This window comes from Nematolebias whitei, chromosome 7 (assembly GCF_014905685.2).
Source record: "Nematolebias whitei isolate Nwh7 chromosome 7, NemWhi1, whole genome shotgun sequence".
NCBI lineage: Eukaryota > Metazoa > Chordata > Actinopteri > Cyprinodontiformes > Rivulidae > Nematolebias > Nematolebias whitei.
The window spans coordinates 45,502,550-45,526,545 of NC_056504.1; the positions used below are offsets into that span (position 1 = coordinate 45,502,550).

The window sequence follows — 23,996 nt, forward strand, 5'->3', positions numbered from 1 at the left end:
AATAAGCTGCTGTGTAAGTTATAGATACAAACAAGTGCAATGATAGATTTTTACTATCTTGCCAAAGCACTGACTATAAGATCTGAATGAACTCATTCACTCTGAAATTATTTATGAATTATCTTTTGCAGTGAAGAGGGTGGGCATCTGGGAGGACATAAAACTACCACAATGGAAGTAAAGAGTAGCAAATCAAAGCAGCAAATACTTAGTATGGAAACAACCCTTGCATAAAGCCAAACAAACAGTAAAATGACAACCATTAACAATGTAATACTTTATATCCACTGTCAAAGATGTGACATCTGAAACACACAACTCTGTGTAATATCCAATCTACCAAAGTAGCATTATGAAACTGGTACGTTATGGCTTTGAGCAGAGGGTATGTTATTAACATCTCAAATAAACAGTGCAATGATTGCAGGTTTGCATGAACATTTACAAATGGGCTGGGTAAAAAAGTCAGTCAGCTTTAGACTGAATGTAAAGTGTCCTCTTATAAAAATACTCATTAACTATCTAATCTTGTCATTGAGTAAAAGCTGATTTTTGTTTTTTACACACTTGTTTGTCGAGGATTTTTATCAGACAGGTAAAGGACAAAAGGAAAGAGTATGCCCTTGGCTGCAGAGAGGATGCTCAAATTCTCTTTTGCAAAAGCAGGTGAGATCTCATCAGCATCAAACCTCATGGTGAAGTGCCGGCTGATACAATAGATTGTGCCACTCATGGGGACACACTGGAAGACAGGGCAATGGAGAATTGATTTGGAGCTGCACTCATACCACAGTCGTGCAACAGTATGGTAGCGGTATACACTGACACCCAGCAGAGGGTTAACATCAAACCTGTAGAGAAATCTCCCCACAGCAACCATATCTGTGGTTCGGTCGTTGCTGCCTACCATCAGACTTGGCCTCCAGGTGTTCGTTTTGGGGTTGTAGCGCAGTAATATATATCTAAGAGTACCTCCAGAAACAAAAATTTCTCCACTGCACACTGTGACCTGATGAGCAACAGCAAATGTGTCATTTGGTAATGGAGCCACAAATGTCCACCTGTCAAGTCGTGGGTCGTAGCGCTCCACTGAAGAAAGGCACTCTCCTCCAATAGCATAGATGTACCCATCCAGTGCTGCCAGTTTGCAGCGAGGCCTGGCTTCATTCATGGGACTGATTTCTTTCCAAATGGATGTCAAAGGATTGTAGCAAAACACTCTCTTTGAGGGTGTCATTTTTCTGTCTTTGCCTTGGCAGCCTACTGCCACAAATAAGTAGTTATCCATTGTACACATGGCACAGGCTCTAGAGATGACCTCTTGTGGGATCAGGCAGAGAGTATGCCAGGAGTCTTTGTAGTCATCATAATAGTACATTGCACTGGATGTGCTCCACTGTTCTGCATTTGATCTCTGCCCTTCTGTGTTTCTCAACCAGTCTTGAGGGTCCATATCTGCAACAATGACAAATTGTCTTCCTCTTGTTCTCTTCTTCCAAATTTGTTCTCGCTCATTAGCCATTAGCCGTCCATAAAGGTTGGGGTCACGGAGCACCTGCAGATAGTTGTCTGACATAACCCCTAGAGCTGCTTGCTGAACTGACATCTGGTTATGTTTCTTGGCTAGATGAAGTACTTCTAAACAGTTACCTAAATCAAGTTTACTTTTCAAATTTTCAATCTCTGTACCAAGAAGAAAGTCTCCTGGAAGGTGTAAGAACTGAGCCCCCGCTATTGTCTCCAGATTAGTCTCCTCCATCTTTTTATGCTTGTTGCTATCCGTAGAAATTTGAGGGTAGATAATCTTGTCACTCATTGAGTGAACCATTGGAGATGATTTTTTTGAAATTTGAAATGGGATAGAAAGCTCAGACTCATCTGCTGCAGAAATATAGCTTTCCTTGCGTAGGAGGGCAGGCCTTGCAGGGCGTCTCAGCCTGAGGCTTCCTTCCAAGGAGGCATCCTCGTTTTGGCTTTGTTTAAGAACCAGATCACGCATAATGATAGGGCTTACAGAGGAAGGAAATTCTGTGGGGCTGCTCTTATTGTTTCCAAACTCCTGCGTTGATTCAATGTTCTTCTCGTATTGACTCAGCAAAGTATTTGAATCTGTAATTGAATGAGAAGAAGACTCAACATAGTAATCATAAATCTTTCCATGCACTATCTGGTCTTCTGATCCTTCCAGCATTATTTTAGCATCTTCCACTTTTATTTCTGCCTTTGAGAGGAAGCTAGAGTAGACCCCCTGGTGCTCCAAGTCCTGCCTTAACTCTCTGCCCACACCGACGCCACCCTTCAACTTCTTCAAACAGCACGGGGAATGGCGTTCTTTTAGAGTGGCCATCTTATTTTCTCTTGGATCAGGAAGGCTCAAAGCAGATCTAAGTGAAATATTACAGGTAGAATCCATTGGCTCATTCTGATTAAGTAGGATTTCCTCTTTCATGTATATATCTGGATCACTATTGGATATTCTACATGCCTCCTCACACTTTTCAGCTTGGCTTTGAAAAGTTTCTGCAATTATTCCATTGTTGCTGTCAGATGTCAAATCCTCTGTGGTTAAGTCCTGCTTGTCCTCGTCATTCTTGTCTTGTCCTTGTAAGCTTTGATACTGTAGCATCTTCTTGCAGTTTCGGCATGTAGCATTTTGCATTTCTTTGCCGTCGTTTCCACATGGTTGTCTTTCCCTCACATTCCTGGAGCTGTAGAACCTGTAGGCCCAAGAAAGCAGCAGCACTGCAGCCACAGAAAAACTTAGCTTCAACAACAGGTGCATGTCAAACTGGACTCCCAAAAGTTCTGCGATAGGCATAGCTGGAAAAACGGCATCCAAGCGTGTCTGATGGATCCTTTTAAATGATATTGTCAGTGCACCTCAGCTGACTTAACCCGTCTGGTTTTCATTGTTGGAGAGCTGCTGTGATCTGATGACTACACCTCTCTGTCCAAAGGATCAAGTGTAAAATGATAGCCCTACCATTGCTATTTGCATCCTTTGCTCTGCAGAGGCGGAGCACCTTTCATGCATCACCTGTGGCAGGTCAGATACAGCCTCAGTAACCATGTGCAGACATTGCAAATACCAATAGATCAATATTTGCTTTACTGCCTCACCCTCTTTTTCTCTCACGACTGTACAGATGTCATCCTCGCAGTAAAAACTCAAAACTTATCTGACAAAGTCCAAGTTAATTTTAAGCTGGTGGAGCACAATTCATTGTTGTGTTTACATATATAAAAGTAGTGGCTTATGTTATAATTTGTTTTAATGTGAATGTAATTTTTTTTTTACAAACATAATTATATGTTACCTCCCATCACCTGATCCCACACAGGTTATGAGTTGCACGAGTGTGGTTTGAATAAGGGGTGGAGTAACGATAGGTGATATTTATCGAATCCTTAATAACCAGGATACACCTGTTTACATAGCCATGGCACCTATCAAAGGTCTTTTCAGGGCAAAGAAACATTCTGAAACTACGGTCTCTAAAAAAGCCTGACATTACTGCCAGAAAGACAAGTGGCACTGGCAAAGCAGTACAAACCCCCCCCCCCCCAAAAAACTGTCAGATGACCATCAGAACAGCAACACAATGGAAAAAGTTTTTAACAGGAACGCTGACAGTGTCATTCACTTCCACTAGATGCAAACGTGTATTTCTCTTGTACTGGAAACCTGTCACTCGCCTCCGTCGCCGCTGTCAAGCTGTCATCTGTGAAGATGATAACATACAAGAGCAGGGCCACAATCACCAACAAAGCTGTATTTATTTTAACAGCACTCTGCCGAGCAGTACAAAGATGCACGAGGTGGAGACTCATTCGAAGGGTGTGTCAGATGTCCGGTCTGATGTGGGTGCTTTTGGGTCACGAGATACCTTTGTCTGGTGACAACAAAAACGAAACCAGAGCAAGCTGACTTCTGAATAATTCACAATTAGTTCATGAAGGCAGCTTTTTATCCTCATTACTTCTCCAAAACAACGACGGTCAACTACCTGTTCGACTTTTTTTACTTGTGCAATTTAAGATATTTAAGAAGGCACAAGTTACATTTTTAATGACCCTTTCTAGGATTTCCTGCAATAACTATGCAGATTAGTAGAGGCCTAGAAAGGTAGGGTGCACCTAGTTAAGCATAAATTAAGGCTAAATGTGAAACCACCATGGAGACATCTTTTTTTAGACAGACTTAACAGCAGAAAATTAAAATTAATTGGAAATTATCATCAATCACTGTTATAAATAAGCCTATTTGAGGTGGTAACACCGTAGACAGGTGATAGATTTAGTTTTGGGTTGCAAGAAAATATAAAACCACATATTTAAAAGAGTTATGTATTTATTTTTTGTTGGATCTACCGGTTTGTTTGCTGAGATACATGACGACTTGTAACATTGTATAAACTTGTAGACAATTGTAATACAGCACTCATCACTCATACAAAGCTAGGATGCAGTTCTTCTGGTAAGGTGATCAAGTCATGTGACAACATTTTGCATGTTCTAATGCTTTGAGATTTGAATTTATTTTCCATCCTTTTCAGTGGTGTGAAATAAAATTGTAAAGGAAAAAGCATTAAATTGCACACTGAGTAAAACAACTGGGCTATAAAGGTTTACAATGTGCCCTTTCGTAACCTGACTTAAAACAAAAAAAAGGGATCAATGGTCACGCACATGTTTAATAAGTTGGTTTGTGCTTTTCTTCTAAAAGATTTTAGTTTGATAAAATGAGATTGTATTACAAATGGATGTGTCTTTTTTTTTCAGCTCCGTAAAAAAAAAAGCAAACAAACAATCAAACAAAAAAAAAAAAACCTTCAATAGTGCCTCTCATTGGCTTAAACCTTAATCCCTGGACAGTATATCCTCAGAGTTACAATTGCAATACATGTGACTTCTAAAATAAATAAAAAACAGGATTATGGTAATTTAGGTGATTCTTTACTGAACTGCAATGAGACAGCAACAATGCAATTGTCTATTAAAAAGGAATATTGGGGTCAGTTTTAACAATTTGTGAAAACAAGACTATTTTAAAGATAATTTAAACATTTTAAGCATAGATTAAAACAAAAAAACCTTTATAAATGTCCCTAATTTGTAAAGATTACTCAAATTTGAACCTAAACAACCTTAGTAACTTTGAATTTCTGTGTAATATATTGTTTATTATGCATACCCAGGACTACAGATCACAAGATTTCTGACTTTTTCAAACACTGCTCAAAACGTCTACAAGTAAACTCAAGACTTTTGAGTTTTAGTATCTGTCCATTTTAATACAGGTGAAATTAAACAAATGCAACAACCCTGTTTACACAAGCTGCCTCAGGTGAGTTCCCCACTGGAATGGTCGCTAAAATGATCCCATTACTGGTAATTTCAGAGGAAGAGAGTTATGCATCGTACACAACGTAGGTCACAGGTAAATAGCTGGATGACAGACCAGTGACAGAGTTGCAGTGCTGTCAGGTGCAACACACAAAAGGGGAAGAAAAAAAAAAGAATCGTCAAACGTCACATGCACCACAACCTCAAAACAGCAGACACATGTTTGATTATTTTTTACTATGTCCTTAAAGAACTGCCATGTAGATTAAAAAATAACTTAAGCAATAAACAGAAAATTAGTTTCTTTTCTTTAAATCTCTGAAAACAGAGCTGCACGATGTACAAAGGTGGAGAAGCATAAACTCCGACGATTTCAGCAACCATCCCTCACCATAACCCATATATCTGTTTTAATTATTTTTCTATATTTACACTGTTGTACACAAAATACACTCAAAAATGAGATCTTATTTTTTTTCCAGGTTTCTCAATGCATTTGAATCTTCTCGTACATTCCAAGCCATCAGAAAGAAAATTATATTATTATATTTATATATATTTAAAAAAAAGGTTCCATTGGAGCGTCTGCAGATTTTGTCCTCCTACGGTTTATCAGCTTGTTGCTAATCTGGTTCATCCCAGGACACGGAACAGATGAGATCGGTTGATCAAATGGTGCGGTCAAAGCCAGTTCCATAATCCACGTGTCACTAAACACCAAGCACATTATGACTCATTAAAAAATAAAAAGTCCAAATGCTTTTTTTATCTTTTCTGTTTCAAAACAATTGATTTTATTCATCAACAGGCAGATGTGGGAAAACAAAAACAAAAATTAAACAACAAAAAAAGGTAACAGGGCAGGGCTATATAGAAGTGACTGTCATGTTCGTCACATTGTCCTTTATATATTATCTTGACTGGTTTTTGTTTAAAAAACAGTGACGGACCATCATTTGGTGTCACCGTTTCCTGTTTGAGCGGCATATGAAGGGTCTGTTGATGACTGGAGAAGGCTTTCAGGACTACGGAGAGTTTATGCACTATATGTGTGTGTGTGTTTGTGTGCATATGCAGATGTTTTGTACTGTAGGGGCATACATGTGTGTATATTGGTGAAAGAGAGTGACTTGAAGTTCAGGTTTCACGTCAGTTCCGCTGTAACTGTGACAAGAAGTGCAATCCAAGTCAGTCCAAGGACGTCCACGGCGGAAGCTTTGTCTGGAAAAAAAACCCATAAAAAAGTTGATTAGACATGATCTTTAAGCTTATTAATATACAGTGAAAGTAGCATGAAATAATCCAACATTTTAAATCATTATATTTTGAATTCTCAAATTCATGTTGTTTTAGTTCATTTAAAATATATATATTTTTTAAGAAATTGAAGAGCACTGCAATTTTTTTTTTTCAAATAACAATTTTTTGAAAAATGTCTGCCAAAAATGAAATGGAAAAATCTCAATTCTCTACAAAAAATGTGTCACACCAAACGACAAAGGAGGATTCAGATCTTTAAAATTGTTGCAATATCTTGTTAAAATACCAGAGACGACACAAACGGGCACTGTTCATTTTGAGGACAAACACAACTTGTATTAAAAAGACCAAACACAGCTGTGTCTCCAGCTGAAATGTACTGATTAATATTTTCTTGCTCAAACTGTGAAAAGAAAACAAAAACAAACAACAACAAAAACTTAGGTGTTGTAATTATTTTTGGTTAAACTCCAAAGAAGCAAAGCTTAAACAGATGGGTTTCCTTTTAAAAGTTTTTTTTTTAATCTGTCAGATTAAATTACCCTCTCATATTGACAGGCATGGGCTCTTGATAATGTTATAAAATGGGGAAGTAAAACTGGGCCCATAGTGACACAGTGGTGTAATGAAATCTGCAGTTTGTCTTCACATGGGAGAGTTGAGTTTGAACACCCGTGACTTTTAACTTTCCTTTCATTAAAAAAAAAAAAAAAACATTGTTGAATGCTTGTACAAAACCAGTGTAGACATGCAATGGCAAAACTTTTACAAAACTTTCCCTGTTAGATTATCTATTCATCTCTTTTTTACCAAGATATTTGCTTAACCCATCAATGCTCATATTCAGTTTCACATGCCTGCCTGGTTCTGCTAGTCTGTCTTAAAGCAGGTCTGAAGAAACAGGTTGCAGATGTTGATACATCTACTTGGACTTAGTGGGTTTTTCTGTTTTCTTGGGCATCGGGACCGCCTGAATGTTGGGCAGAACTCCTCCCTGAGTGATGGTCACTCCTCCCAGTAGTTTGTTGAGCTCCTCTTCATTGCGGACAGCCAGCTGCAGGTGTCGGGGGATGATCCTGGTCTTCTTGTGGTCACGAGCTACGTTTCTTGACAGCTCCAGAATCTCAGCGGTCAGGTACTCGAGCACCTCTTCCAGGTAGATGGGAATTCATCCACGGCGCCTCCTTTTCAACTCATTTGAGAATTGGGGCTGTAGTTGAGGTATCATTTGAGCTTTGAGATGCTAATCAGCTACTCCTGGTTGTACAAAAACCCCCACCTTGTTGCCATGGTTACGCATCATAACAAATGTCCAAAAGCAAAAAGGTTTCATTAAAAATCTTTCCAGCTGCAAAGCATCCAATACCAGAGGAAACAATCATCCAAAAAGTCGATTTATGTCCAGAAAAAGAGGAATTGAAGTTTTCAAAAGCAACATCCCAGAATGAATGTAAGAGCTACTGCAACATGCAGCCAACTTGAGTGGCGCAATTCCAGAATAAATGGTAAAATGTAACGAGTGAATGAAGACAACAAAATCTGCTGGCTACCCTACCCTACCTTAGATAAGTAATGTTATTAATTGATTTTTTATGTATATGAATGTTTCTGCTCAGTGCCCTGAGATGACTTCTGTTGTGACTTGGTGCTATATAAATAAACTGAACTGAATTTAATTCCATTTGAGATATGGCATAGGTAGATGTCAAAAAAAGCAGCAAAAGCAAATATTTCCCTTTGATATCTTCTACTCCTATACTTTACACAAAGTGTTTACATTATTCTGTCTGATTTTTTTTATCAGAAAGAGATAAAGTACAGTTGTAATGCTTAAAAACAATTTTTAGCTTACTTTTTGTTCTCCACAGCTGAATGCTGCAGAGTGAGCGGCCACTGGACGAAACCAACTCATAGCTAAGTTGGGGGGTGTGGAGTTTTTATTCATTATTTTTATTTTCTTGTCTGTTTCCTTCCTCAGGGTACAGCGAGCGAATTTGCACAAACACATGGCAATAGTTTTTTACTCTGAATGCCCTTCCTGATGCAAACACTGACCGCCGAGCCACTGCAGCACACATGTGGAGCAGAGGCCTGCCATTTTGGGGCTTAAGGGCTTTGCTCAAGAGCCCACAGTGTAACAAATGAAGGTGGAGGCAGATGTGTGTGCTTCACCTTTCCCACCCAAATTTTGTTGCAACTGTCCAGGGATTTGAACCAACCACACGCTCACCTTCTCTAACCTCTGGATGTTATCTCAATATTTTTGTTTGTTGTAACGTGTGGTACATGTCATCAATATTAGTTAATTCTGATGAGTTTATGAGGTTACATATGTTAAACAAAAAATAATTTTGGGTGTCAAGGTATTTTTAAAGGTAATAGTGCAAGCAATTTTATCAAACTCTTCTCTAGAACAACACAACCACAGTCAGGAGATGGGTGTATTCTGTGACAGGGGGATTAAGCAGCATTAGGAGCAGGAACAATTGGCAGCAACTTTCAGCGGGCTCTTTAAAATAACAGGCTATTCATCTCCAGTAAATCAATCCAACCAAGGCTCAGTTTGGGTGCTGACTTATACAGGTATGTGTTCTTGACTGCTCTATTTCTGTATTCAGATGTGAGATCCACTGGAAATCATTGGCATAAATTATAAAAGCACTGTTAGTATGAACTATTGGTGAGGGAGAAGCTTCTCCGTGCAAGGATTAGACTAACACTCTCAGATAAAGGTGTTAATACATCAGTGACATACTTTTAGAATAATGATGTGATGGTGGTTTAATTGGTAAATGGTTGTCTTCCAGTTGGAGGAAACGTGGTTTGATGCACAGTCATGTGAAGAGTCAGCATGTTTTTAGGAAAAACACTCAACTCAATATGTTGATCAGTAAATGTGTTTGTGTGAAGTAGAAGCTGATTAGTGTATCTATAAAAGTTACAAACTCAACAAAAGTGTTGATTATTTTCTGTGAATCAAACTCTAATTTTATACCATTAAAATATGTACTTTAATTAGGATTGTTTGGTTGTCTGTTTGAAAACAGGTTTCTGTATTTGTATAGTATTTTTCTCATCTTTGTGACCACGCAACAAGCTTTTACTTTACAACTTACATTAATTATTTTCGATACCCACGCAAAAGTTATGGACAGCGTGACGTTCAGAATCTTGCTCAAGGATGGTTTAGCATGGGTCGGGGATGCGGGGAACAACCCCCCCCTATTCTCCCATTATCAGCCAACCACTCTTCAATCCTGAGCTGCAACCACCGTTCTGGTTGAAACTTTGAAAGTATTATCTTCTTACAACTGTTAACCTAAGATGTCATGGTTTCTTTTCATTTTATACCTTTCCTAACATCATCTGAGAAATAAAATGGACAAATAATTTGTGATTTACACCCTTTAGTTACTTTATGCTATTTGTTCTAGAGCCTTTGAGTCCATTTATTCTCACAAATCATCTGTGTCTCATTAGCATTCATCAATATTTTTTATACTAAAATTATTATCATTATGCAATCCTGTACTTTTATTCTAAAAAAAAAGAAGAAGAGATATGGAAGCATCAGCTTGATATTGGTACTTCTTCCATTTCTGAAACAGAGATAATGTAAGAGGAAAGTTGTTACTGATGTGGGTGTGTAAGTGCTGACATAAACTGTTTATCCTGCCTGTTCCAAGGCTGTATTTGAATCCCATTCAGTCACAAAAAAGGGCTGACCCCTTTAGGGCGTGGCCAAACCTTTCAAAATGACCTGGTAGCTGTTAGACCTGCAGGCAAATGTGACTCAGCACATTTGAATAATGTGCCCATTGGGACATTTCAAATGAGTTGAGATGCTAATCCCTGAACCATGTTTGAATTGGTACTTTAAAATAATGAAGGTGCAGACATGACAATTACAAATTTTAATTGTCAGTAGAGCAACATAATCTGGTTTTGTACACATTTGAGTGCACTCATCTTATTCAAGTCACAAAACATTGGACACAAACTACTGGATCTCCATGATAAGTATTTGCTCTCATTAGGTAATGGGTTCATTCAAGCATAAGATCATCATCTGAGGTCCCCTCCTCGTCTACAGTCACCAAGCCATCTGTTTTCCTTAAGTTCTTGGCTCAGCCTTCAGTGTATTTGTGCCAAACTGATTTTTACTCTGACAGCTAGGACTGATTTCTGTGGAAATAGATTGAAAGAAAACTTTATGTACTGGACCTAATATGTTAAAAAACAATTTACTTTTCTATTTTCTTATTACTAAACATAAGAGACCAGAGACATTTTAAAAAGCACATTTATAACCTAGGTCTGCGTTCCTTCCTCAATCTGTTCTCAAGTATTTGAAACTATTAAGTTTTGCACTGCCCACATTTCAGATCATTTGACTATAGCTCCCAACTCTTAGGGTGTTGCCTATAAAAGCCAACAAAGGTAAAGTTTATCACCTAAAAAAATAATTAGTAATGAGCTTCTTGATGGTCACACATCTGTCTCAGCCACCAAGAGATACTGCCCACATAAAAATGATAACTTGAAACCTCTGACATTCCCACAGGCCATTTTGATAGAAACACTATTTTTTGACAGAAAACATGTCCTCACTTTCACTCATCTGATAAATTCACTTCATTGCCATACAGTGCAGCTTGACAAGCTGTGCCACAGACTGGAAACTGACAAAGATGATCCAATATGAAGTGTAGGCACTTGTCTACCATGGCCTTGAAAGTCACATTTGGTGGTTCTAACCATCAACTAGACAGACATTTGGATATTCAACCATTCAAGTGTATGATAACCTCTAGGGTTTATGCTATATATCAGTATGAGCTGCATACAAGGCATGTGTGTAAGCCTTTTCTGACCTAATTCTGTCCTTGCTGAGACACACCTGTTCCTGTGGTTACCACAGTATTTGCATTCACAGATTTGCATGCCTAATGTGACTTGCAGGGCAGGGAAATGGGTAAAATTAACGCCAGAATAAAGATCACATTTAAAGACACAAAAATGTGTTGGTTAGGGAAATCATAAAACAACTGAAAGGCAATGTTTCCAAAGCAAAAAAAATACAGTAAGTATAAAGCCTATATCAGACTACACCATGCATGACTAGATATATACAGGTGCTGGTCATAAAATTAGAATATCGTGAAACAGTTGGTTTATTTCAGTAATTCCATTCAAAAAGTGAAACTTGTATATTATATTCATTCATTACACACAGACTGATATATTTCAAATGTTAATTTCTTTTAATGTTGATTATAACTGACAAATAAGGAAAAAACTAAATTCAGTATTTCAGAAAATTAGAATACAGTATTGTGAAAGGGTTCAATATTGGACACCTGGTGCCACACTCTAATCAGCTAATTAACTTGAAACACTTTCAAAGTCCTTTAAATGGTCTCTCAGTCTAGTTCTGTAGGCTACACAATCATGGGGAAGACTGCAGACTTGACAGTTGTCCAAAAGACGACCATTGACACGTTGCACAAGGAGGGAAAGAAACAAAAGGTCATTGCTAAAGAGGCTAGCTGTTCACAGATCTCTGTGTCCAAGCACATTAATAGAGAGGCGAAGGGAAGGAAACAATGTGGTAGACAAAAAGTGTACAAGCAATAGGGATAACTGCACCCTAGAGAGGATGGTGAAACAAAACCCATTCCAAAATGTGGGGGAGATTCACAAAGAGTGTACTGCAGCGGGAGTCAGTGCTTCAAGAACCACCACGCACAGATATATGCAAGACATGGGTTTCAGCTGTTGCATTCCTTGTGTCAAGCCACTCTTGAACAAGAGACAGCGTCAGAAGCATCTCACCTGGGCTAAAGACAAAAAGAACTGGACTGCTGCTGAGCAGTCCAAAGTTATGTTCTCTGATGAAAGTAAATTTTGCATTTCCTTTGGAAATCAAGGTCCCAGAGTCTGGAGGAAGAGAGGAGATGCACAGAATCCACGTTGCTTGAGGTTCAGAGTAAAGTTTCCACAGTCAGTGATGGTTTGGGGTGCCATGTCATCTGCTGGTGTTGGTCCACTGTGTTTTTGGAGGTCCAAGGTCAACACAGGCATCTACTAGGAAGTTTTAGAGCACTTCATGCTTCCTGCTGCTGACCTGTAAGCTTAGAGACCTCTCTGCTTCACATCTGTTTGGGAAACTGTTCCCACTGTATGCTGGGACAAAGTCAGGCTTAAAGTTTCTCCAGTGCTTCTATTTTTTTTTTTTTACAAAAGTAATAATTTTTACTTAGTGCATGTTACTAAACAATACACACTGCAAAATATGAGCAGCTAATGACTGTGTTTCATGTATGTTCATGAAGGCAGCAGGCTTAATGTATGACCTGTTTTCACAGCAGGGGATCAAACACCAGTGTTTTCTAAGGACCCCTGATGCAATAACTGTGATTATAATAGATGCTTCATGGTCATTATGAATTATTCTCTTATGAACTGATACTGCGTCACAGTGCTTTCAGTCCTGAGGCAATAGCTGAATGACAGTTGAAATAATAACATTTATTATTTTTACTTTCTTCTTTGTTTTGTTTCTTCTTTGTTCTTGGATATTCAAAACTTCTCTGCGTTTGGCTCTTCTTGAGTGAACTTTTTTTTTTCTTGTTTAAGTAAAGTAAGAAATAGACTTAGTTTGGGAAATGCTAACAATTTGCTTGGCAGTGTTTTGTAGTCTTAATCCACTAGATACTGACGTGGAGAAACTTTGTTTTATTACAGTTGATACGTATATGAACTCAGTGTTCAACACTATTAGAACGAGCAAACATTTTGTTTTACTCAGTTTTATCAATAAAAAAAAGTTAGTTTGAATACAATTTCCATATTGTGACTAGGACTTTCATGACATTTTAACTATTTTGCTTTTGTCATTAGCAGTCTGCAGTTACACCAGGTGCACTGCATAATTTATAATGACACATTACATATTTAAACATACTTTCCAACACATTTTTAATAGACACCTTGTTTTTACGGTTTAGTTAGGCTCAGGTTAATTTTGCAGTCATTAGTTTAGCTGACACTAATTAAAAACCTGCATGTCCACCTGGGTGCCCCATGTCCATCACATGTTATGTGACTCAGCATCTTTAAGTACTTTGCTTATACTGCAGAGATATTAGATCAGCAAATGAAAGCAGATTATAGCTTTTCTGGCTGAAAACAAAAGCCAGATGTGAGTAGGTTTTACAGTATGGCTGAGATGTAGGTGGAAATGGGCTTTACTAATCTGGATGAGCTATTTTGTTAAAGTTCACTCAGTTTTTCTTACACTGTATCAGAGCTCTGATTGCTATCTCTACTGGGTCGCACTCTCATTTCCGTCTTGGTGAGTCGTGAACCACTTCGTGCTTTACCGGCCAATCTGTTAAGGCTCAGAAGAACTCTGGATATTTAGCCAGAGCTGAATGTTGTTCACACTAAAGCATAATCTACACACCTCTTACGGTCTGTGTGACTGATAATCTGCATCAAATCAGAGATTGTGATACATTTTTTTAAAAAATCATAAAGAAAATATAAAATATGACAAAGGGGAGAGGAAAGAAAAGAGAAATACAGCAGTGTCAATGGGGGACACAATAGTTGAGGCAGAAAAAGAGACCTGAAATGGGAGATTTGAAATGAGTACATTTCAAAGAAGGGGAATGAAATAGACACAAAGATCGCAATGAAAAGAAAGAGGGAGAGACAGGGGAAATGGAGAGATGGAGAGGCTGCCGTCACATTCCTGTGGCTTCTCGCGACAATCCCTCACTTTACATATGATAATCTAGAAGCCACAAATGAGCCATCGCCACACATTTGAAACGCCAATAATCTCACACTCAGCCCAAAGTGACATGCACGGTTAGTCATGGGGAGAGGATTGTTGCTTCCGGCTTCTGAACATCATCAAAGATTAATCATGTTTGAATAACTCACAAGCAGTTTAGACGGGGCAAAACATTCAGGACTGAATAAAAATGACATTTCAATATGGTGGATATGGATTGTAGAAACCCCAAGGTTGTAAAGTATTTGCTTTTTGATCAGAACTACATTTCTGCAGAAATTGTTGTTATGATCTATATATTCAAACACGCATGCACTCGTTTTTTTTTTTTTTTTTTGTTAGTTCAGTGACTGAAATACTTACTGTTTGGATGGTGTGTGTTTTTCATCATGCTTGGATTTTCTGGAACAAACGGAATAAAATGAAGCAATCAGACACTGCAGTTGCTGTAGAGGCAATCAATACTTCAGGCGAATGAACAACACATTTAATGTTATTAAAAAACATATGAACAAAAAGACAAGAAAAAAATGCATTATCTGATAGAGGTTGTTTGCTTCTAACAAAGCTGGATTTCACAGTTTTAGAATTGCCCACTAAACGACACACCCTTGATGAGAAAGAGCTGGCCTAATGGACCTGGGAACGCAGAGCACTAACAGAACAACCGGGAAGCTTTAAGCAGCAGAGAGGGAACCGAAGCTGGCGGCAGGCAGTCGGAGAAACAGGTTTGGAGACTCTACTTTTAATAGGCTGCACCGGTGTCTAACCTGCACGAAACACTCACACGGTGTATTTTCAGTGTTCTCGCAGGGATGAAGTAATTGCAAAAGAGGGAGTGGGAGGGTTTGCAGAGTATTAGCGATCACTCCTAAATTCCACTTTGTGAGCTATTTTGGGATGTTTAACTTTGTATATAAGCAAGTGCAAGCTTGATGTATAGCAACGAGTGAAGCTACTTTGGTCTCACTGCAACAACATTAACACAAAGCACCTCAGGGGGACCTAGAGAAATTAATGGTTCCACTCTCAGTATGCATCCATGTGCTTGCTTGCCTCTGCACATATGGTTATGTGTGTGTTTCTACCTGCACGCTGGTCACTGCCAGATCACTTGTGTTGAGTCACCTTACAGCTATCTCAAACGACACTAGCACATAGAATGGTACAGATTGTCAAAATGTAAATGCAGCTTGTGAATGGAGAATCTCTAAACCAAGCCACCATTCTAAACTGTTATTTCTGATAATCTATCTTGGATACTTAGCAAAGTGAGCAGGGCCTTCCAACATATTTTAAATCTATTTGGAGAGAAAGTAATATCTCAACTTAAGGCCACAGGGGATGGTGCCAAGGTCACTTAATCACCATTTCCTTCCCCTAAGCGTTAGTGGTAGCAATCTAGACTCTGCAGACAGTCGGATGGGCCACACTATGCACATAGACGATTACACCTGTGGATGCGTTGGCGTGTTGAATAGATTTTAGTGCTTTTTCTGGCAAAATGCCACCCACAGTGTCTCTTTACCCTTAAAGTGGGTTACTACTTGACCCACCCAGTCGTTTGTGCATTTGTGACATACTTAACACTCTGTTCAAAGTAATGTTTCAGAAGGAGGATGTAAAAAAAGAACAAATCCATATTCTTGAGTTCAAAAGGTGTGCAAAAGTCCATGTATCAAAAGGCTAAAATGCCTAGGAGTTGATATTTTGTAATGTTATATCTTGATCTTAAAAATGGGACAAAATGCGTCAAAAGTCTAACACTGACGGCTTTTTTGTGCATGCTTCTCTGAGCTTTTAAACAGTTCTGACATGCGGTTGGTTAGATTGGCTTTATTTCAGATTGATAGAGCTGTTATAATGGTGCATTGCTTGCATGGTCTTATGCATCTGATATGCAAGAAAAACCGACACTGTGGCACTGCTGGGTTGGATATTCATGGGAAATAATGACATGATGAGAGAAGCGTGAGCTCGGCCAGTTCTTTTACAGGCCTGATGATGGCTTTTACAGCTTATTTTGCAGTTGAAGCTGGGAGTAAAGACTTGAGCCTCAAAATAGCTTAGAATAAAGACATTTGATGACTAATACAAAAAAGTCCACTTCTTTAACGCTCTAAACTTTAGCTTTTAAATTATGATGAAGTCGTTTAAATCAACAGAATTCAAGTTGGATGCGATTGCTTTTGTGACTTTTAAGGAAAAGTGCGTCAGAGTCCAAAATGTCAATGTCAAGTCACGGTTTTGAAGTTTTCACATAAGACTGAAACTCTTTGTATGAAGAAGCTCCAGGAATAACAGTTCCTCATTTAGCCAGGAGTCTCAAGAAAACACAGAGTCAGAGGAGCCAGAGGTCCCATATCAACACAGGTACATCAAACACATTCAAATTACAATTAACATTTTACCTTAGCCTGAACGTTGAACAAAGTGCTCTTCTACCACTGTCAACAACAAAGGTCTTTTGAATTTAATTGTGAGCCTTTAAAGCCAAGGTTGGATTTTGGCATTGAAGACAGAAAAGAATTAGACATGCCTTAATGGGATGGTTACAATATCCCCTAGTGATTAGTTACTGGCAGCAAGTGCCGCCTTAAAGCAATAGTGCATTCTTCAGCCAATTAGACAAACCATTTCTTATTAATCACACATTTAGTTTTATTGATAATTTATAGTGTCACATGTTTTATTTTTAAAATTTGTAAGTAGAAAAATCTATGTTGTATGTTCTTTGTTACTTTCATCTGCAGTTGCATAAGTAATCCAGATCATATTTGTGGATGCAAGTTGCACATTGATAAAAAAAAAAAATATATATATGTAATTTTCATCTCATAAATTACTATTAAAAATTAAACGCCATTTAATTTTTACAGCTGCATTAGAGCTTCACTGAATTATGTCAAAGAGGTAAGCATACCAAAAACTATGAGACGGGTGTGTGTATCTGTGGAACCCAGAGGATTCTGGGCTGTGCAGCGATACATGGATCCGTTAAGTTCTGCTGGCACTCTCTCCAGAACCAGCACTTTCCCCTCTCGGTCGATGCTGCCATCCAGCAGGCGGCCTCCCACTCGCGTCCAGGTGAAGAGAGGCTCAGGGAATACTTCATTCTATCAACGTGCATTGGGTTGGAGACAAAGGGAGGGAAAAGAGAAGGAAACAGGAGAGAGGGAGGGATGCTTTAAGGCAGCTCAGAGAAGACCAGGTTAGGAAAATCAGGCTTATTTGGAAAAATACAAGGGTATTTATTTTTATTTTAATGCAAAAAGACAATTTTTTTTTGTTGCACTAATTTGAACACCTTGAAAAGAGCTGAACAGATATATATTTCATACTTTAGATAAACTGCTGCAATTATGTTTGTGTGTTAGTCTTTGAAAACTTAAATTAGATGACTTATGCAAATACTTGTGTTATTTAACTATTTAAAATACATGATTAAAGAAAAACAACAAATACCACAAATATATGGTAAGTACATCCAAACACCCCCCCACCCCCCCATACAATTATTAGTCTTGGCACATAATCTTATCTGCTTGTGAAATCCTAAAACCTTGGACCAGTGAAGGATAAGGGGGAATTTCTTTCTGATCAGTCTGCACTGAAGCCTATATGCTGCTGAAAAGCCCAATTGGCTGCATGCCACAAGCCTGTTTGTAATAATCAGCCTTACCTCTGTTCAAAGAGAAGCTTTAAAGATATCCCAAGGTCACAAGACAAAGACAAACACATGTATAAACCTGTGCAGTCAATAGCTCAGTGCCTTACCAACAACAATATGGGCTATTCTTTGGGTCTTATAACAGTGAAGTAGGAATCAAATAAAGAAATCTGCCTCGTGATTCCAAAGCAGCATCTAAGTCTTAAAAGAGATTTGTGCTTTGGGCCAAATTATATATAAAAAATAAAAAAAACTATATATATATTTATATATATATATATATATATATATCGTTAATCATAAATTCAAGGATTCAAGGTTCTTTATTTGTCATACACACCACATGTGGTACATGAATGTACGACTTTGTGCATGTGCATATTGTCTTTTTCCAAATGTGTGCATTCTGTCCCACCAGGAGGAGACCTGGGAACACCTTGTGATTCCCCCAGAGGAACTGGCCCAAGTGGCTGGGGAGAGGGAAGCCTAGGCCTCCCTACTTCAGCTGCTATCCCTGCAACCCGACCCCGGATAAGCAGAAGAAAATGGATGGATGGACATTGTATTCTGCCTCTTTTAGATTATTTTATGTCTTTTTTTCTGAATAATTAGAACATCATGCTACTGGATGCCTCTCGGGGATTAATAAAGTGTATGTCTTTCTAATGAGACAAAAGAACCCTTTATATTTGATTGTGGGAAAGAACAAAGCTAAAACTTGTTACAGTATTGTTGGTATGTTCACCAACAAAAGCAGCACCTGCTGGTCATTTGAAAGGTGTAAGGTGTGTCTGCTCAGCAGCAGTGTTTGTCTTTTAAACAAAAATGTTGATCTTAAAAATTCACATACAAATCCCAATTTTGTCATCAGGAATAGTTCATCCATCCATCCATCCATCCATCCATCCATCCATCCATCCATCCATCCATCCATCCATCCATCAGCTACATTTATGTAACTTGCATGTGCTTAGATAAAAAAAAAAAGGTAAATTAAACTTGCTTAAATAGAGTCTGATTTGCCCTTTCCTTTTTTAAAACCTCATGCACATACAGTACCTCTGGCAGACTTACCTGAAATCCATGCACAGTGATGTGCACCGTGTCCCCTACCTTTGCCCTAGTAGGGGTCATCAAAAGTTTAGGACCTTTAGGAGCAGCTGAAAAAAAAAGGAAAAACACAAAAAAGACAAAGGTCATTGCACCAAGAATGGAGAGCAAATCCTGCCGGACACCTGTTTTGTCGCAGAGGGAGAGAGACAAATACAATTTCCTGTCAATTAAGGTCACAGAGCGTGAAGCAACGGACCTGCAGATTCTTTCATCCAAAGGACTGTGCTGAATTTATTCCCCTTTGGAAGGAAAATAACCTAAATTGGGTGGATACTCATTACTGGAGGAGAATGGGAGAGCAGCGGGTGGAGTGTGGAGGCAGCGAGATAAGGGCCACTCAGAGAGCTAATTCCCTTGTCTTGGTGGGGCCAGCTGTCCCAAGATGGCTTTCATTGCTACCACCTAAAACAATAGGCCACAACAGGGGAGGAAACAGACAGATTCCAATATTGTAAAAATGTGGGGGGTGGGGTTAGTCTAGTGTATGAGGTATTGGGATAAATTGAGCGATTTGCATTCGGTTATAAAAAGGTACAAGATTTCATTAAATCGTTTAATATATGACAACCGGCTATAAGCAGGTTCTGCAAGCTTTGTGATGATTAACAATTTCCCTAAAGATAACTACTTCATATCTATTGCAGTTCCCATATGTTAAGTCCATGGACTGAACAAAACATGCAGAGACTCAAGCTAAGGGCATCCAATCAACAATGCCTGTGAGCCCACTTCTCAAGTTCTGCAGTTAAATTGGTTTGAACTCTTATTATAAAATACACTGTAGGCTGGTTTTCATTGATGACCAAAAATTAAGGATTATTAGAAGACAAATTACTTAACTTCTCAGCTATTAATCAGGCAACAAACTGCCCACCGTGTACAATAATTCACAATCGTTTATTGGTCAGTCAGTGACTACATGCGTGCATGAGAATATTAGAATAGAATATGATAGATTATTTTTTTAATCAAGTATCAGAGAAAACTGTTTACACAATAAGAATACTTAGAAACAAACACAAAAAAAATCCAGAAATGCATTTCCTTTGTTAAAAAAAAAGATTAAAATAATAATAATAAAATAATAAAAGCAAAGGTAACCTCAAGGTATTTTGAAAAGAGAAATAAACACATTTAAGTGATGACAACAAGGATAATCATTGCACTTTAACAATAACTGCACCTCAACAGTTAAATAATAAAGGACTATGATGAATAAATAAACCATTTAAAAATAAGCAAACACTTTTTATAACACTAACATTTTTACAAAACAGTTATAGTTAAAGTAACTCTTTATATATTAAAGCAGGATCAGTAATTGACATCATAAAAACATGTACTTTTATTCATTCAGGTAATAAATACAATGCTTTGCTAGTAGCTCCGGTTAAAATTTAAACTAAAAAAGTTTTCTGCCAAAATAAACTTTGAATCTACAAATAATCACAGTGCATAAACACATTATTATTTATTTATTAATCTTTGTTTAACCAGGCAAAGACTCCAGGTCCAACTGGGGATTGAACCCATGACCTTACTGCTGTGAGGCAAAAGTGCTAACCGCTGATCCGCCGTGCTGCCAAACCTGCAGAAAACCTACTGATAACGGTTTGAGTTATAAAGTCTAGATTACAAAGTCTCAGCGAGAAGGTCGCTGGTTCAAATCCCAGCCGGGGGCCTTTCTGGGTGGAGTTTGTATGTTCTCTCCGTGCATGCATGGGTTTTCTCCGCATACTCCGATTTCCTTCCACATACCAAAAACATGCACGTTAGGCTGATTGGTAACTCAAAATTGTCCCCAGGTGAGACAGTGAATGGTTGTTTGGCTTGTTTGGATGGACTGGAGACCTGTCCAGGGTGTCCCCTGCCTCTCGCACATTGACTGCTGGTCATGGGCACCATTGACCCCCCGTGACCCGAAAAGGTAGAAGCGAGTAATGATAATGGATGGATGGATGGATACAAGTATTTGATCCACAAAACAGTGAGTCTGCTTTAATGTATGAAGAATCACAGCTAAAACAAACAACTGTGAATGCTTTATAAACTATTTACAAACTCATAAATAACCCATTTACAATGCAGTGAGAATCTCCTAATTAGGAAAGGGTATGAAAGAACCACACTATTGCAATTATTAATATAAAAGAGTGCATGTGGTTGCACATGAAAATGACCACACTGAGGTTTGTAAAAACATGAAAACAATAAATGTGCTCTTAATTGAGGAAATACAAATACCTTCATTAATATGAAAGGGGAGCTGATGAGATCTACATATTTGTTGAAAAATATATGAATAATATACTATTTGTCCACCATATGTCACAAAAATAACTTTAATTAGAGCAATTATGAGCTAACTCACAGGAGAATCTTAAAACTTGTGAAAAATGTGACAAGGCAATCCAACCAGAGGCACCATGTGGACACTGAAATAGCTAAGCGCTCTTTCTTATGCCTGAGATGGATGGGATTTCTCAAGCTGAGAGTGGCGTGGCAGTGGGAAGCACTATCTTTTCACCTCCCACACATTGACTGAAAGGTATTTTTAAATACTGGTGTCATGCAGTCACAGAGCTCGCAGGGCATATGGCAGGGAAGATGATGACCAATTTCTGGGAATTGCTCCAGCAGTGACAGTTGGTGTCCAACGTCACCACCTTTGATTACGGCAGCATGAGAATGACGGATACCGTGCGGTATCTCTCGGGCAAGGACATCACAGGGGAAATGAGCCATGGTTCAGCGAGGCTACCTCCTAATCCTGAAAGCCTTCAACCTTCCGAGTGAAAACAGTTTTCACTTCAGGAGAGGTCAGAGAATAAACATGCCTCCCGGAAAAACAACTGTGCAGCGTGTATCAGGTGGGATTCAATGCCAAGCTAAAACACCTACAGGTCTGCCCATCTGTACACCAAACTTAAGAAAACCTGTCTGTTACGAATCAGCAACCAAATGAAATAAAGGGAAGAAAAAAAACTTGACCAATTGCTGAATTACTGATTGTGCTTAATCAGAGTCAGAGCGATTCATTTGTCATTCACATCTCATGTGGTGCATGTGGTGGAACGAGACTATGTACACAGGGTCCCAGCTTCATCCAACAATAACATGTAAAAGGAAAACAGTAATAAGATCTAAGATATGAACTAATACAAACATCAACTAAATAATACACTAAGCACTGATAACATAAAAAAAATTACAAGACTTAGTTCTGTTAATTACCATATTTTCCAGCATATAAGTCACAGGTTTTTTGCAAAGATTTGTCAGTCCTGCAACTTATATACGTTTTTTTTTTTCCATATTCATAACATAATTCTTGACTGACACTTTAAATTTGGAAGAACTGGAAGAACGAGCATGGGAGGACTGGCTGTTGCCAGTCCTCCCATGCTCGCTTGCTTCACTGTGCTGGTGCAGGCAGACAAACGCTGGTGGTCTGGTGGCTCTGGCTGCGGTGGACGGATGGATTAATGGTTGGATGGATGAATGGATGGATGGCGCTGTGCCGGCCAGGCGACATGAAGCTGCTTTGACCATTAAAGTGAATTTATTAAGGAAAAGTTAAACCGAGACACACCTTTACTATAATGTTGAGCAAACAAATAATTGTTTTTAAGTGTTAATCTTATAAAATTTCAAAGAACTGCAACAGCGAATCCTCCCGTGCACGCTTGCTTCACTCAGCTGGTGCAGGAACGATGGAGAGCTAGCAGCTCTGGCCACAATGGATAGATGGATAGATGGATGGATGGATGGATGGATGGATGGATGGATGGATAGATGGATGGCGCTGCACCATCCAGTTGAAATGAAGCTGTTTTGACCATTAAATAAATGCATAATAAATGAGACTTTTATGTTTTTGTCCTCTTCATGATTCTTTGTTGACTGATGCGATGTATACTCTGGATAATACGGTACATAGTCCTCAGTTTGGGTCAGTGTCTTTCTGTGCTTAATTACACGTTCTCCTCTTGTTTGTGTGGGTTTTCTCTGGGTACTCCGATCCCCTCCCACATCCAAACGGTGTGTTTAGGCTGCTTTCAGGCCCGGGCCTTCATTTAAAAAGAGCTCTGTGATCTCAGTGGTATTCACCTGGTCAAATAAAGGTTAATGATAATAATAATTAGAGTCCACTGTCTGTTTGTTAGCAAAATAGTTCACAAACCACTAGATGGATTTTAATGAAACAGAAAGTAATCATTGCATGTCCATCAAATCTAATTAATGTTTTAGGCCAACTCAGTTGAAGATGGTTAACCAATGTTTTCAACACAAATGGCTGTAAGTCAGTCAGTTTTCAGATATGAAGTTATAATTTGATGTGTTAGTAGACAGAGATCAGTCCCAACACATACGCTGAGAGCTAACACACATATATTCAAGCTCTTGCATGAAACTGTGCACACCTACAAGGTTTGACCAAAGCAGCCATAACTCCTTCATTCTCATCATAAAATGAGCTTAGTTTAAAACTTCTGTGAAATATGCAGGCCTTTAAAGAACGCTAAGCCTTTTATATATTTCTGAGGGACGAGTCCGTGAATAGACTGTAAACTCCCACCTGTTGGTAGATGGGCTTGAGCTCCTCCAGGGACTGCTTGCTTGTGATGGAGTAGACCAGGATGAAGGCGTGGCCCTTGGAGATGGACAGACGCTGCATGGCCGGGAACTGATGGCTGCCTGTTGTGTCTGTGATCTGCAGCGTGCACACGCTCTTGTCGCAACTGATCACCTGTCGGTAGGTGTCCTCCACCGTGGGGATGTAGGTGTCCCTGAAGGTGCCTT

The 23,996-nt window shown here is 38.8% G+C and overlaps 2 protein-coding genes and 1 long non-coding RNA gene across 3 annotated transcripts in view; all 3 read right to left on the reverse strand.

The window, feature by feature from the left end:
- Nucleotides 1–559: 559 nt before the first annotated feature.
- On the reverse strand, nucleotides 560–2,818 carry klhdc7a (kelch domain containing 7A). The gene is made up of 2 exons (XM_037679662.1): nucleotides 2,496–2,818; nucleotides 560–2,357 (listed from the first exon to the last, which is right to left on the reverse strand). The coding sequence occupies exons 1-2, from the start codon at nucleotides 2,816–2,818 to the stop codon at nucleotides 560–562; spliced, it is 2,121 nt and encodes a 706-aa protein (XP_037535590.1).
- Nucleotides 2,819–6,054: 3,236 nt separating this feature from the next.
- On the reverse strand, nucleotides 6,055–17,497 carry LOC119411989. The gene is made up of 3 exons (XR_005186919.1): nucleotides 17,334–17,497; nucleotides 14,774–14,812; nucleotides 6,055–6,567 (listed from the first exon to the last, which is right to left on the reverse strand). It is a non-coding gene; the product is annotated as an uncharacterized LOC119411989 (long non-coding RNA).
- Nucleotides 17,498–21,760: 4,263 nt separating this feature from the next.
- igsf21a (immunoglobin superfamily, member 21a) overlaps nucleotides 21,761–23,996 on the reverse strand; it is an 86,375-nt gene continuing 84,139 nt past the window's right edge. Inside the window, exons 7-8 of the mRNA XM_037679895.1 lie at nucleotides 23,773–23,993; nucleotides 21,761–21,859 (exon numbers count right to left, since the gene is read on the reverse strand). Coding sequence (XP_037535823.1) covers nucleotides 21,761–21,859; nucleotides 23,773–23,993 — 320 coding nt within the window. The remainder of the gene's footprint in view (nucleotides 21,860–23,772; nucleotides 23,994–23,996) is intronic.